This window comes from Lycium barbarum, chromosome 8 (genome assembly GCF_019175385.1).
Source record: "Lycium barbarum isolate Lr01 chromosome 8, ASM1917538v2, whole genome shotgun sequence".
NCBI classification, from domain to species: Eukaryota; Viridiplantae; Streptophyta; class Magnoliopsida; order Solanales; family Solanaceae; genus Lycium; species Lycium barbarum.
This window is the reverse complement of record NC_083344.1, coordinates 11,079,615-11,095,851: the sequence shown is the minus strand read 5'-3', so window position 1 is coordinate 11,095,851 and position 16,237 is coordinate 11,079,615. Positions and strand designations below refer to the sequence as shown.

At 37.9% G+C, this 16,237-nt stretch overlaps 2 protein-coding genes across 2 annotated transcripts; both read right to left on the bottom strand.

Annotated features, from left to right (window-relative positions):
* Positions 1–6,116: 6,116 nt before the first annotated feature.
* LOC132605922 (uncharacterized) lies at positions 6,117–12,820 on the bottom strand. Its single transcript, XM_060319192.1, has 7 exons — positions 12,661–12,820; positions 10,895–11,413; positions 10,022–10,168; positions 9,544–9,681; positions 9,346–9,393; positions 8,337–8,770; positions 6,117–6,984 (listed from the first exon to the last, which is right to left on the bottom strand). The coding sequence occupies exons 1-7, from the start codon at positions 12,701–12,703 to the stop codon at positions 6,373–6,375; spliced, it is 1,941 nt and encodes a 646-aa protein (XP_060175175.1). The 5' UTR covers positions 12,704–12,820; the 3' UTR covers positions 6,117–6,372.
* Positions 12,821–15,355: 2,535 nt separating this feature from the next.
* Positions 15,356–15,841, bottom strand: LOC132607683 (uncharacterized mitochondrial protein AtMg00820-like). Its single transcript, XM_060321769.1, has one exon. It carries the CDS (start codon positions 15,839–15,841, stop codon positions 15,356–15,358), a length of 486 nt encoding a protein of 161 aa, XP_060177752.1.
* Between the last annotated feature and the right edge of the window lie 396 nt (positions 15,842–16,237).

Below are 16,237 nucleotides of genomic sequence, written 5' to 3'. Positions count from 1 at the left end.
AACTCAGATACATGAAATTAATTAGCTGAGGCACATGATCACTGAACTGACGTGAACACATGCTTACTGAACTAAATAAATACATGATTACTGAATTAAATGTCTACTGAACTGACTGTATACGTGAATGCTGAACTGACATAAGATGAGTAACTGAATACTTAACTAGCATGAATACATGGATATAGAACTGTCAAGAATACATGAATACGTGGAAACATAGGTAGGGTATCATTTTGTCACACCTTCAATAGGAAAAATACATTGACGGGTTTACTAATACACTTCCTCCTTGTAGATATAGAGCATGGTCCTACCCCAAATCCCACACCAACACACGAGGTAACACACACATAGGACGATATCAGAAAGGAAGAAAAAATAATTCGGAATTCAATAAGGGAATACGCATCTTGGAAGGGACCAATGATATACCTAAAATAATATGGGGCGGTGCCCTTGATCCCTGGTGATCAGTCAAAGCATAAAAGCGGGGTTGGCCCACTCTAGAACCTGATGCTCCTCTACCTACCCTTAATGGTGCTGTTGTTGTAGCTGTGGCTGAACTGGTGGGCTGGGCCAGCCCACCACTGATACTGTCATGCCTAGCAGAGGGGCAATTCCTCCGAACGTGACCCGGAAGTCCACACTCATAGCATACCTTACCAAAGTGACAAACCACCCGATGACCCGTTCCACACTGATTACAAATAGGCAGTCGTTGTGGTCTCTGACCAGTGCTACCCTGAGGTTGGGGGCCTAATACTCTATAACTTTACCCCTAACTAGACTGATCATACCTGGGCCTCAGAAATGGTGCACTGGTTGCAGAAGGAGCGGGTCCTGATGACTTCTTGTTAAAGAATTTTCTGCCTCCACCTACCTGAGATCCTTCATAATTGAAGTTTCCTGCGGACTTAGCCCTCTTGCTAAATTCCCTGTCCTTCTCTTTCTGTAACTGCTCTTCTTCCTTCAGCCTGTTTTCGTTCCCTTGAACAAAAGCAACCATCTTGGTAATGGTCATGTCATTATGCTGAGCGGCTATATTAGCATTAGTCAATAATTCATCTGATAGCCCTAAAACAAACTGTCTAACTCTTGCCCTCATATCGCGCACCAATTCCGGAGCATACCTGGCCAGAGCGATGAACTTGAGGTAATACTCATTTACACTCATCTCATTCTATTTGAGTCTCTCGGACTCTAAGACCTTAGCTTCCAGAACCTCAATGGATAGAAAACGCTCAAGAAACGCGTCTGCAAACTCCTTTCAAGTCGCAGGAGCCGCATCTTCCCCTCGGGACTCTTCCCATGTGTCATACGAAGTGTTAGCAACATCCTTCAACTGATACGTAGCAAACTCTGCTGCCTCTGTGTCTCTATCATGCATCACTCGGAATATCTCCTGAACATCATCAATAAAGTTCTGTGAATCCTCATCCTTTTTGGACCTCGTGAATTCTGGAGGTTTATGTTGAGGAACTCCCTGGACCTGGAATTGCCTGTCCCATCAGTAGAACCTGTTCCCTGCCTCTGAGCCTGAATAGGAACTATCTGTGTGAGCAACTGGATGGCTCCCCTAACATCCATGTCCGAAGCACTGGGCGGCGAGGTAACTGGGACCTCCGCAGACCCTTCGATAGCAGGTGAGGGTGTAGGAATTGAGGTGGCTCCCTGGGTCTGAGTGTTCTCTTCCTGAGCAGCATCAGCCGTAGTGCTCTGGCTAGTAGCTGAAGTCCTCTTGGTGTACTTTCTTTTCGTAAGCATTTTCTGAAATATGTAATTCCATGAGTTAGAAAGGCTCCTGAAAGCATAGCTCTAACTGCACGATTTAGAGTATGAAAGAAGTGAGACAATCTTAGATGTCTTGGCGGTCAACTGTTTACATGTGTGGCGCGCACACACACGTAAGAATGACCCCACTGGACACGGCTTCATAGACTCCCTAAAACTTTTGAACCTAGGCTCTGATACCAAGCTTTGTCACGCCCCGAACCATAGCCTGGCGTAACACGGCACTCGGTGCCTGTATGCATGTGACCGAGCGAACTAACTGGCTGGCTGAATTAACATGTGATATCAAAACATACTAAATGAGAAATAACACTGACACATGCTGATCTACTAAAAGTTTGACTGAAATATCATGAATGCGGAAATACTGAATAGGCCAAAAATCTGAATAAGTAACCGACAAGGCTAACAAAAAAAAGCTTGCTAAACATCTGACTGACTACAATTATAGTCTATGAAGCCTCTAAAGAATACTGAAAATGCTAACTGTCTGCCGGGACAAGGCCCCCGGCATACCGGACTAACTGAACTACTATAAAGACTGAGAAAGGGATAATGCCCCGAAAGACTAGGGCTCACCAACAGCTGCTACGAGATGTCCTAGCAAGGAGAGTCGTCAACCTTTAAATCGTTACCTGCATCGTGAGATGCAGGCCCCGGGCAGAAAGGGACGTCAGCATATTTGAATTGTACTGGTATGTAAAGCAACTGAAAGAAAGAACTGTAAATACTTAAACTGAACTGATAACTTAACTGAACAAGGAAGTAAAGATATGAATGCTCCCTGTTCTGAATGGAGAATCACCTCTGCTCTGTAATGAACCATATTGGGGTCCGTAATCCTTTTTAACTCATAGACTAGGTATTTCAAACAATTCACCATGGGTCGTGACATAGAGGGCAGCATCACCCGCTACCAGGCTATATCTCAAACAATGCACCATGGTTCATAATATGGTGGGTAGCATCATCCACTACCAGGTTATGTATCATAATGCACCATGGTTCATAACATGGCGGGCAACATCATCCACTGCCAGGCTATAAATCAAACAATGCACCATGATTCATAATATGGTGGGTAGCATCATCCACTACCAGGCTATGTATCATATCATCATGCACCATGCTTCCTAACATGGCGGGTAGCATCATCTCTTACCAGGCTATATACGTGTTATCTGCTATAGCTACTTGCGCATACACATAAAAGTGATAGTCAAACGACACTCATAGACCTAGAAGGCAATGTATCACAAAAGCATATTTAAACATCATTTTTCATATTATTGTAGGCATTCTTGGATTTAGACATGCTTGTCAATTGGCACAATTACATCTTTTAAACTCTATATAATTTTGTAAATCCTGTCATGAGTTCATAAAATATAGAGTCATCATATTTCTACCCTTTTTCAAAAAGTATCATAAATTGAGGAACCTTCGTATTGTTCTAAAATGGATACTGAGCATTACTATCATGAGACATGGAATCACAGATTGTTTATCGAATATAGAATATTAACTATCCATAAGCATTCTGGAATTTCATGACTGAGACTCATGGGATATCAAACACAAGTCTATATTGATTATGTACTGAGTTCACAACGTTCGGAATGAAAGTCATGAACGAATTACGAAACTGCATCATATGGAGAATAGAAGTTCTGCAACTATTCATGGAACTAAGAAATAATTATGTTTCTAAGGCCAATCATAATAGTCATAAAAGAACGTGGCGTAGGGAGAATCATCAACATTCCCAAACGTAGAGAGTTAGCCTCACATACCTTAATTCCGGCCTTTAAGCGTAATGCAACGTTCGTCAACCCTTTCAACCTTAATCTATAACAATACAAGTCAAAGGATTCCATATTAGCCATAATATCCATGTTTTGGTCATCTAAGCATTTTATCAAATACTTGGTGCGCATAAAGCTCCACAACATTCATTATTGGTGTTTTCTTCACCCAATTCCCATTCTGTAACTTCTAGGTGATTCTACAATCTCATTTAGATGTAATTCACACCATACTTTATTACCCATAAGGTTATAACAATCCTATTTTAACAATCTAACACCATACCATATTTCATAAGCTTTTCTTAATGAACCCATTAACTTATCATCCATGAACTCATTAATTCACAACTACCAAAGAGTAGAAGAGGGAAGGATTACTTTTTAAAGTTCTATCTTCTTGAAGTCGAATGCTAGGGTTTCCACGTCTCACAATAAAGTCTCAATCATGGTTCTAGGGATTAGAAGAACTTTCTCATGTTAGAAAGTGTGAATTCATGCTAGAATCATAGAAGAACTCACCTTTTAGGGTTCTTGAGGCTTGGGACTTGTTCTCTCTTGCCTTAGGATGATTTTTCGTAAATAGGGGGTGTTAGGGGATGAACCCAGTGCTTAAATATAACTTAAAATGCGAAATCTGATTTTTTTCACTTTTTGGACCGCTACCTCGCTGAGCGCGGTCTATGGCTTGCCCCTTCCTTGCTTTGGGGCAAGCTCATCGAGCTCCCCTGTCCATTTTACACTTAGTCAAAATTTCATGTTTTTCTGCTCGTCGACAATGTTCAATAAAATGGGCATAACTCTTAGCATAGAGCTCTGTTCGGGCTCCACAATATGTTGTTGGAAAGATATTTCAAAGGGCTACAAATTTCATGTTTTAAGTTTTCTCAAATTTTCAACAGATGTTCAAGAAATTGGGATGGAAGGCAGACGTATCGAAAACTTTGCCGATTCTATCGAATCTTAAGCGCCTTACTATTAGCCATATTGCGATGGTCATATAGCCCTGCTCGAATATCTGATATTTCTACATACTACAACTTTCATTAAGGGTACTTTCCCAAATTCCCAACTAATCAAGGGGTAAGGCTACCCGAAGTAGGCCTATCAACTATTTTCGCAAAATGTTCAAACCTTCAGTTTTTCTATACAGTTTTAATTCTTTTCTTGCATTCTCAAATTATTATTTTTTAAGTATACCAAAAAAAAGGAAATCTGTATACCTTACATCTCACCCACACTCTTGCCTTTTAAAGTAGTTCTTTGAACACGTTAAACCATCAAACGCGTGTACTGACCAAAAGGTGATGAAACAACAATGTTTAAGAGTGTTCTACGGATCTCAAAGAACCCGTGATTGAAATTTTTGTATCTTTGTGTTTTTGAAGGAGAGAAATTGGTAGAGATGATTGAAGAAGCTGGTAATGGTTGGTGAGACGAACGGGTTTAAGGGGTTTTGGGGAGAAACTAGTAATGGTGATAAGTTGGGCGGGCCCGAACAACTCGATCCCATTTGACTTAAATGATAAGTAGCCTATAAGCATTAAGGGATCGTTTGGTAAAGTGTGTGAATAAGGTGTATTAGTAATGTTAGAATAGCCTGTTTGGCCAAGCTTCTAAAATCAACTTATTATGAAAAGTGCTTTTCAAACAAGTACTTTTGGTAAAAAACAATTTGTGTTTGCCAATTAATTTAAAAAACAGCTTTGAGCAGCAATTAGTGTTTGACCAATATTTTAAAAAGTGCTTCTAAGTGTATTTTTTCAAAAGTGCTTTTGGGGAAAAAAAATGCTTTTTAGCTTTTGAAAAACAATTTCTACTACTCCTCAAAAGCACTTATTTTCTCCTAAAGCTTCATTAAACAATTTGAAGGAAAAAAAGCACTTTGGCCTCCCAAAAGCTTGGCCAAACAGGCTATAAGTGTATTTTCTTAAAAGTGCTTTTGCAGAAAAGTTACATTTTTTAGTTTCTGCTACCCCGCAGAAGCACTTATTTTCTCTCAAAAGCTTGGCCAAACACTTTATTTTTCCTTTTAAAATAAGCATTTTTGGCCTACTAAAAGCTTGGCCAGACAGGCTATAAGTCTTGAAAAACAAAACTGTTGCTTTGTAGTTTGCATTTTGAAGACAAAGACTCAAAGAGTATTTATCACTCAGTAAATGACAAAGAGAAAAGAATATGAAATTAGGATAAATAATTTTTTTAAAAATTACGTGAGTTTCTTTTAATTTGAGAATTTACTAGGATGAGTTAACTTTTGAATACATATAAGTATTAGAGAAAGAACTTATTAAGTAGTTTTGGCTCAAATTGAAAAGTTCTTGGGGCTTACATTACGTTCCAAATGAACGCCCAGAATCTTGGGGCTAACTCTTAAGAGAACGCTCGGAAGATTGGGAAATATGTTCCCCGATACTTATATAGCCACATCCCGCCAATACTCACTGTGTTTTGCTATGCCTCGAGACTCTTAAGAGAACGCTCGGAAGATTGATATATTATGCACATTCATATATGAAAAACAAACGGTCTTAATCATTCAGTGTTCAGTCAGTTCAGATCTACAGACAACATCTTAATATTCAGATGTGCATTAAGATTCAGACATTTTAATTTTACAAAAAACAAATGCAGCCTAAGCAAACGCTATTTAAAGCACTACTCAATACAATGCAATTTCTATATCTGAATTTGATAATTTAAGAATCTCAGACATGGATTTTTGCAACTTAGGTTCGATTCACGCGAATCACCACAACTTTAAATAATTTCTTCAATAAAATGGGCGGTTACTCTTCTTGCCAAAGATTCCACGCAAATTCGAAGAAATCAAAGCAACAATGAGTGGAAACTGCAAAAGCACGAAGGAGATGATAGGTAAACAAGCCATTACAACTACAGGTACAAGCACATATGTTTTCTTCTGCCCGAACACAATATACACTGTGGCACTGAAGCTAACCGTCATGAGTGTTATGGAGAGAAATAGAGCGAGCAACCCAAGAATCAAACTTCTAGGCAAAGCATATAGGAAATCTTCTTCTGCATAACGGGAAGTCAAAACGGACAAAAACACCAACAGAGAGGTACTAGAAGTGAATAGTGATGCTGCATTCGAGATGGCGAAAACGATGAAAGCATTGTTTCTTGCAAAAATGGGGAGTCCACTTTCGCCATCGTTGCCACCCGGAACTGTAATTGCTGCAGCAAATGCAATGGTAGCAATTAGTGCTGCTGCAATTGTACATGAATTTGATGTACCTTTCATCCATTCCTCTCCTTTTATCTTCAACTCAGCATGTTCCTTAGTAAATACTTCACTCGGAGTGTTGTTATCATTGTTGCAGAATTCTCGGTGAAAAGGCGGTACAAGATTCTTTACCTCCTATACAACATTGTTATGCAATGTCAGTGAACACTTGTAGCTAAAAGGGAAAGGGGTGCACACTTTCAGTGAGAAAAACTGACAAAAATGATCCCTTATGTTTGAGGGTGGGTTCAAAGTAGTCCCTTATGTATGTACTGAGCAGTTTTTGTCTTTTAGGTTTGTCGAAAGTTAACACTTTTGGTCTTCGTACAAAAGTTAACTATTTATGTTCGTTAAATTTGAGGAAAACTGTGAAAAAAATCTAACTTCAAACACTCCGAAAGTCCCATTAAATCCTAAAAAAAAATACAACAAAAAGCTGCACTAGACACCAAAAAGATACAAAATAGCAAAAATAACACCTTAGAAAGCTGAACCAGACTCTAGAAATGGATCAAAAATAGCAAAAATTATAAAATTATGCCTCTAAGTCCCGCTAATTTATTCTTCTTTTTTTCTTTTCTTTTCACAGTTCCGTGAAATATAACAAATAGAGTTTGTTAGATAGATATTTGACGAAAACCGAAAATTTTAACTTTTGACAAACTTAAAGGACGAAAGTTGCTCAGTGCATATTGAATTAATGATTTTTGAACCTACCCTAAAACATCAAGGATCATATTTGTCAGTTTCTTTACTTTCTTTTTACAAAAAGTAGTAAGAATACCTAATACTAGGTTAAAATGGTGGTTAATTCTATGTTATGAATAGAAACTTTATCCACTATACCAGTAAAGTCACAAAAACTATTTTGGGTCACAAAATTAGTGAAGACTTGCTGCGTGCTACAACAGTTCATACTTTTTATGGCAGGGCCACATTGCTTCAAGGGGTGTCAGTTGTCGACAACCATTCGTTTGAAAATTACACTGTTTAGATAGGTAATTCGTACACACACTATGTGTTGAATCCCCCTATTTGCTTCGTATATTTGCTTCGCAACCTTACTATTATAGTAAATAAAGTTCACTGACCATACGTGAAATTAATTCTTAATTGAGATTATTTTACTGGAAAAAAAAAAACTCATGTTGTGGATTTACTTTAAATACGCAATAGCCGGTAGCTCTACGAACAAGTTAATGTGGTGCACAAAAAGATATGATGACAAATTCAAGAAGGGTGGCAGATAATTTATTCCGATCCCTCCATTCCGTTTTATGTGAGTCTCTCCATTTTAATGTATTTCAAAAGCATAGTGTAGAAGTTTTCTTACATTTAAAAACAAGTTAACGTTAAGCTTCATGTTTTATCTTTCATGACATGATTTTATAACCACAGAAATGTCAAGATACATTTAAGATCACAAATTCTATTTTTTTTTTTAAAAAAAAAACTATGCACAACCGGCCAATCAGATAACTACGTACCTTAAACCACTGTAATTCTCGTTGCATCTGAAGAGCTGGGCCAGGAACGAGGTTTAGTTTATTCGGTGGCGCTAGTTGTCCAGCAAAATGCAGCATAGTATTGCGAGACGAATCGGCTAAAATCATCAACGAGTGTCTATGCTGACTCATCTGATAGACCAAGTTAAACACATTTTCACATCGATTCTCTATCGCAATGTGAAATATATTCTTTTCATTCCCGTCGTTATAGTAAACTAGTGAAGGAAATTTTCTCACGATAGCTTCAACAAGCTCATAGTTGTCATATTTTGCTGCTTCAAGGAGAGGACCACTAGCAATTGTTGCAACTTCTTCGCAACTCAAACTTTCTATTTTCTTGCATAAGCATTCGACAAGCGTAACCGCATTGTAATATTCTGACTTTTTGTCTCGGATGAGTTTCAAAGAAGGCACTGCAATGTGGGGCCATACGATGAGCAAAACAACTTTGAAGGACCCAATGCACAAGGAAGCTAATCTAGGGGTTGAAATAACAATTCTTAACTAGGTTTCATCCTACTCCCTACGAGACACTTCTCATTTTTCGAAAGTCAATTTGGCTAATCTTAAAAGTTAAATTGAATTAGATCAACTCAATAATTAAAATGAAAATTTAGATATTCAAAAAGTATACGATAAATACTATAAGTTACAATTTTTTTCATGCCAATATAATGAACAAAAAATCATTATATACATAATTTGAATCTCAAAAAGTGAAAAGTATCTCATAAATTGGACTGACGGTGTACATTGTTTCTGATGATGGTCCACTGGTAAGGAAGAAAACAGAAAAGCCTTATGCATCGTAGATGCGGGTTCGAACCCACCCCACCCGCGGGATCATACTGAATTTTCTGTTGTTGTTGTTGGTGGTGTACATTGTTTCTGCCTAGGTAGTCCATTCTAGTGGCGTATTATGAAACAGGGAACAATGAATTTAAAAGCCATGAACAGCGAAACCAGGATAGTACGTAGAGGAACTTACCTAATCTTTCAAGAACATCAAATGAAAGGCCGCCCAACTTCTTGATCACTGTGATTCGACTTAAACCAAGTTATTAGTTAAACATTATGTGTATAGAAATGCATGCTATGTTTAGTATTTCAGTAAATTCAGTTTCTCTTTTTCCTTTTGATTTTTCTCTTGAAAATTGAAGGAAGAAGGAAAGATGATAAGACTCACAAGCACTGAAGTAAATCCGTTCACAAATTGGTGAAAGCCAGCAATTTTTTGGCTTAAACATTTGTGGCTCATCGGTTACGTTCTCGATGTCAATCGGTATTCTCTTTTGACCCCTGGAAGTCGACCTGATAGGAACACCTAAGGAGAAAACAAAAGTGATCAATTAAACATGATTTACAATTTCATCCGTTTCATTTTTATACAATGGTATTTGATTATATACCGAGTTTTAAGAAAGAAAGACGCTTCTTGACATATGCCAAAAATACTACAACTAGTGGTATGCCATGACATTTATATGGTTAGAAGAGCATGCAATTGAAGATAAAATGAGAAGTTTAAAATTAAAAAGTTCTAATAATATAGCAGAGCCATTCTTTTTTAAATAAATTAAAAAGATGGAGGGTCACATAAAATAGGACGGATATACTAGTAACCTTTAAAGACAAAAACAGGAGGAAGAGGAGGCCAAACTCACAATAGAAGAGTAATCGTTGCCAAATGCTTAAACTATGTCCACGAAGGAGTGAAAATTCCTTTGTAGCTAGCTCCGCCAAAGCAGAACCTTGATGTGGGTCATGTTTGGCCAAATCAGGATACTGTTCGACCAACTCTGTAGCTAAACCTGCCAATTAAACTTGCTAATGTTAATAAACTGAAATGAGATCAAATTGATAGAGTAATTAGTAAGTAATAAACTCTGTCTGGAAGAAATAGATCAATGATGATGTCTACAACCTAGCTACACACGTGATTGGACTCGAGTTCAATGCTTTTTTATTTTGGGCATATGTGATACGTCGACCTACATACAATTTTAGAACAGAATACTATTACAGCGTATATTACTTAGTACAAAATAAATGTTTATTACAATTTCTATTGTTTACTCAGTAGAAACAACCTTTAATATTAAAATTAATAAAATCTTACCTGATATCAACAATGTTTCAACAACAATATATCATCAATTGGAAAAACAAATATTAGAAGAAATTGATAGAAAGTAACTACTATCTAGTACTAATAACTTCATCAATTGGAAAAACATATTAGAAGAAATTGATTAGGAAGTAACTACTAGCTAGTACTAATAACTTAGTATTTGAAATGCTAGAAGAATAACTTCAATTAATTGTATGTTTGAATTTTGTTATGTAAGCTAAGTTCCAAGGCCTCAGATTAAGCTCGACTTTAGGCTACAAATTTCATTGAGCGTCCCTGATGGCCAGTATAAATTATCTTAAAAATTGATCAAATGAACTGTGCAAGCCGGGAATGAAATCGTAAAACGTAGAAGAACAATATGCTATAAGAGATATAACAGAGTAAGAGATAATATGCTCAGTACCGCACTTGTTCGAGTGGAGTAATCTACGGAGAAGCCTAATGCCACTGGAGCCATTAAAAGGATCACGAACCGTGGTGACACCCAAGAGATAAATATACACATCCGCAGAAATATAGGCATAATCAGCTGCTTCGTGGATTGGATAGAGACCATTGGAAACAATATTAGGCAAATGCATATTTCGGGCAACAAGGATTTTAGCTGCATCTAAGTTGCCAAATCTAGCAGCATAGTGAAGAGGAGTATCCCCATAATGGTCTTTCATGTCCAAGGGGTTGTCGGGCATCGATTCCACCAACGTCTCGACGAAATGCTTGGCGTTATCATTCTTTGAGCCAACCGCGACATGGAGTGATGTCTGTAAGAAGGAGTTGAGCACAACTCTGCTTGCTTTATTCTCTCCACTAAAGAACGGTTTTGCTTCCTTCCAATTCCCACTTAGTGAAGCTCTGTATAGTGGCAAGTACAGGTTGTAATTTTCTGTACAGCAGTCCAGATTGTTATCTTCCTCGGCACCTTCTGTAAAATTAGATCACAAATGTGATTATTTTATTATAGTCCTTCCAAAAAATGACTTTCAACCAAAAATAACATTACGTTCAGAGGCGGAACTAGGATTTCAAGTTTATGGATTCAAAATTCAAGTCATTTTACGTTACTAGGTTCTAAAGTAAGAATTTATATATTCAATGAATTTCTTAAGGAAAAAAAAATAGTCAAAATGGATCTTGAATCAAAAAAGCCCTCTCTCCCTATTGATCAGAAGCATATCTATGCTACTTCTTCTTTATTTAAATTGGGGTTTCAAGAAATTCACCTCATATTCTCCATAATTTTAATCCAGATGGCTTATCACTACTAAAAAATCTCTATTTTCCCACTAAAAAATGTTTAGTGGCTATTTCCCACTGAATGTCGGTGGGAAAAACCTAAATTGTAATGTTTTCACACGAAAAAATCGGAAAGCTTCCCACCAATTCAATGGGAACCTGTTTCCCACCATGCGATTTCCCAGTGAATTAGTTCGCTGGGAGTGAGGTGGAAAAAATCATGTTTTATAGCACAAATTTCCCACTGAATATCGGTGGGAAAAACTTCTATTTTTAGTAGTAGGGTATTCTTCAACAAATTCCCGTTGGAGGAGTGAAAATAGCATCATATACATATGTAGATGCTCAAGGCCAGTGCGGCTACTACATTCCATGAATGCCAACTTGTGAAAATATGGTGACTTATTATATTCACTAAAATTTGTCTTATTTATTTCCAATTCCAATGTGTCACCTGGTGTCCTTTTCTCAATTTATATGATACAATTAAGGCCTTCAATTGATTAGCTAAATTATCAATTGAGATAGAATTATTAGAAGATATCCATAAAGAAAAGTTAGGAAAATAAGTTTCAAAAAAATATATACACTTTTATTAAAAAGTTATTCTTAAGGCCTCTCGTTAAAGTTTGGCTTTAGGTCATAAATACAGTTGAGTCACCCTTGTTCATTGTCTCCTCCCACCCACCCAATGCCCCCAACGCCCACCCCCACCCTTGACAATCCCAACCCCTACTCTTCACCTCAATTCACCCCATGGTGTTTTGTTAGATTATGTATAAATGTTTTTGGGATAATATTTTGTTGGTTTACTTACAAAACATTAGAATATAAGTAAGAAATTTACTTATTTTTCAAGAAAGTATTTTCTAGATAAATAAAAAAATCATGAAAACATTTTCGTCATAGCACTTCTTTATAGTTTATACAAAGTACCTGAAATATACTTTCTCCCAAAATAAAGATAAAAGTTAGCCATAGCCACATAGATTTGCCTTTTGAGCAACCGCTGCCTGCCTCACCGTTCACCCTCTCCCATCTTGGTTTGTTATGGCGCCGCCCCTCTGCCCCTCTATGACGCCGACCAGCGGATCAATGGAATATATTTATTTTCAATGTGTCGCGTAGTGTCTTTTTCCATCTTAATTCGTTAAGGCGCCGCCCCTCACCCCCCCCCCCCCCCCCCCCCCCTCTGTGACATTGATGATATTAGGTAAGATTTTATCAATTTTAATTTTAAAAAACTTGTTTCCACAAATGCAATTAATATATGAATTGTTAACATTATTCTATAAGCAATATTGGTATTTTAACTAAAATTAAGTCTTTTTATCTGATTGAATTACTGATTATAGTATTCTCTTCTGCTTATACTATTTTCCTGAACATTTTTTAATTTAGAAAATAAGTCCAAACAATCAATATCATGATGATTATTATGTTTTAAGGAACTTTCTTGGTTAAAGCAATTTTTTTTTTTTTTGGAATTCTCGTCATCTAGTAGTCACGATTGTTTTACCACTAAATAAAAATATGTTTGCACGCTTCGAATTGTTCAAATCTATTTTGTTGGGAAAAACATAAATTGGTCTACAAAGTATAAGAACTAAACCACTCTAAAAGATTCTTCAAGAGACTTTATTATTCCATCATCAACATTCTCATCAAATTATTTTTCTCTATATATTACACATTTATAACGAAATTTTAATTTTTATATTCATCTCAAATGCAATTTCCTTCGCATAATTTGTTGTACTCAAAAGACTATTCCCGTTTCCTCAAATAATACTCAATCTTTAAAAACAATTTTTCTGTATAAATATTGAACTTTTTAAATTTAAAATACTCAAATTTTTAAAGAACAATTAATTCATTACTAACAACAACAAAAATAAATGGGACCTTCATAATTGTGAGGGCTAAAGCCTTTGCTTTGGCTGCCTTATGCTAAAGTCGGCACTGGCAATGAACTTAGAATGTCACTTGTAGAACTTGTTTTCCTTATTTCCATTAAAGAAGTCATTTTCCTTATTTTGAAGCAACTTGTTTTCCTAGAGAAAATGTTTTCTTTGACTAACTTAACATGAAAAACTAAAAAAACATTTTCCTCTTTGCTTAAGCAGATTTAAAGTGATATATTTCTAAAAACAAAATTCTCATGCTACTACCTTTTAGTTCTATATTCTCTTTATAAACACATGTAATATATTGAAGAAGGGACTGCTTCTTATTTCATCGTCAAATTAATGTACAGGCTATACACATATATAAATATACTCTTAGGTATGTATTAGAAGAGTTGTAGAGTCCTATTTGCACAAAATCACTGTAAGAATTCTATCCGCTATTACTTGGAGTCCTACTCGACTTGCGACATATATCGGGTGTCCTAATACTCCCCTTGCAAGCTGAAGGTTGGGAAGCAACGTTGAGCTTGGACCTGATAAATTCGAATCTGGCAGTGGAAAGAGGCTTGGTAAGAGCATCAGCTAGTTGATCTTTGGATGATAGGAACTGAACAGTGAGGTCCTTTCGTGCCACTTTGTCACGGACAAAGTGATAATCTATTTCCACATGCTTAGTATGGGCATGAAACACTGGGTTCGTTGACAAGTAAGCTGCCCCGATGTTGTCTCACCATAGTATAGGAGAGGACTTGACTGGAACGTGAAGCTCAAATAGCAGTGACTGAAGCCATGTGAGCTCAGCAGCTGCATCAGCGAGGGCTTTGTACTGAGATTCAGTGGACGACTGTGCAACTGTTCGTTGTTTCTTAGGGGACCAGGATACTAGTGCATGACCAAGATAGATGGCATAGCCCCCCATTGTTTTTCGGTTGTGTAAAGAGCTGGCCCAGTCAAAATCTGTAAATGCTTGAAAAATGAGAGAGGATGACTTTGGAATAAGAAACCTAGAATCCCTCGTATGCCTGAGATAGCAAAGAATGCGTTTGATAGCTGCTTCAGTGATTGGTCGTAGGACGGTGCATAAATTGACGCACCTTATTAACAACGAAGGCAACATCAGGTCGCATCAAGGTAACATATTGCAAAGCACCAACAATGGTGCGATAAAGAGTTGCATCATGAAAAGAGGGGCTGTCTCCAGTGTGAAGCTTAGCGTTAGAGGCCATAGGTGTGCGCAAAGGCTTGCAGTGCTGCATTCCGGCCCTAGTTAAAATGTCCTGTATATATTGATGCTGTGAAAGTGTAATTCCAGAGGCGTCACGATGGACTTGAATGCCCAAGAAAAAACTGAGAGTACTAAGGTCTCGTATGGAAAATACACGGCCAAGCTGCTGGATGATTGACTCAATGAAGGTAGAGTCATTTCCAATGATAATAAGGTCGTCGACATACACCAACAAGTAGGCCAGGATACCTTTGGAGTGATACACAAATAGTGAGGTGTCTGTCCGAGATGGAGAAAATCTAACCGCAACCAGAAATTGATGAAGACGCATATACCAAGCTCGAGGGGCTTGTTTGAGACCATATAGCGATTTTTGTAACTCGCAAACATGATTGGGATAAGAAGGATGGGCGAACCCAGTTGGTTGCGACATGTAGACCGTCTCCTGAAGGTTACCGTGAAGGAAGGCATTTTGTACATCTAGTTGTCATAGGCACTAGTCATGAGATGTGGCAATAGCTAGAACAACTCGAATGGTGGCTGGTTTGACAATAGGACTGAACGTTTCAGAGTAATCCTTGCCTTCAAGCTGATGAAAACCTTTGGCTACTAGACGAGCTTTATAGCGCTCAATAGTGCCGGAAGCATTTCTTTTGATGCGAAACACCCACTTGCAACCAAGAACATTCATGGAGGAGTTATAAGGAACCAATGTCCAAGTGCCATTGCGTAGAAGGGCATCCATTTCTTGAGCCATTGCAGCCCGCCATTCACTGTGTTTGTTTGCTTCAGAGAAGCATGTAGGTTCATGGGATGGAGGAGAAAGAGAAGAGACAGAGAGGTTAGTAGTAGGAGGCATGTAACGAAGACGCATTTGGTGGGTACGCTCAGGAGGCACAACTGGACGAGAGGGACGTGTAACCAGTGGGGACGAAGGTTGAGGAGGCGAAAAAGTATTAGAATTGCCACTGGAATCAGCCATCAGTGGTAGGGAAGGTGGTGAAGGTGGCGAGATATCAGTATAATGATCGGGCAGGGCAATAGGAGTAGATCATGAGGTTGATGGTGTGGAGTCGATACGCGAAGTAGGTGACATTGGATGACCAACCACAGATGGAACTAGTTCAAGCGAATGAGCGGGAGCAGCAGGTGGTGATGGTCTCGGTATGGAAATAGGGGAGGAAGCCCAAGGTGAGGGAGGAGGTGTGGAGAGAGGATGTGGGCCGAGAATAGATTTTTGAGCAAAGGGGAACACATCCTCATCAAATTGAACATGTCGAGAAATATAGATTCGCCTAGTGACCCTATCTAGACATTTGTAGCCAAAATGATGCAAGCTATAGCCAAGAAAAACACATGGAGAGCTCCTAAAATTGAA

Excerpts from the sequence above, each read along its gene's own strand:
- LOC132607683 (XM_060321769.1), bottom strand. The coding sequence starts at position 15,841 with ATGGCTGATTCCAGTGGCAATTCTAATACTTTTTCGCCTCCTCAACCT.
- LOC132605922 (XM_060319192.1), bottom strand. The coding sequence starts at position 12,703 with ATGGCTAACTTTTATCTTTATTTTGGGAGAAAGTATATTTCAG. Across the intron at positions 11,414-12,660 it reads TGGGAGAAAGTATATTTCAG|AAGGTGCCGAGGAAGATAAC; the intron begins GTACTTTGTATA and ends CTAATTTTACAG. Across the intron at positions 6,985-8,336 it reads GAGAATTACAGTGGTTTAAG|GAGGTAAAGAATCTTGTACC; the intron begins GTACGTAGTTAT and ends AATGTTGTATAG.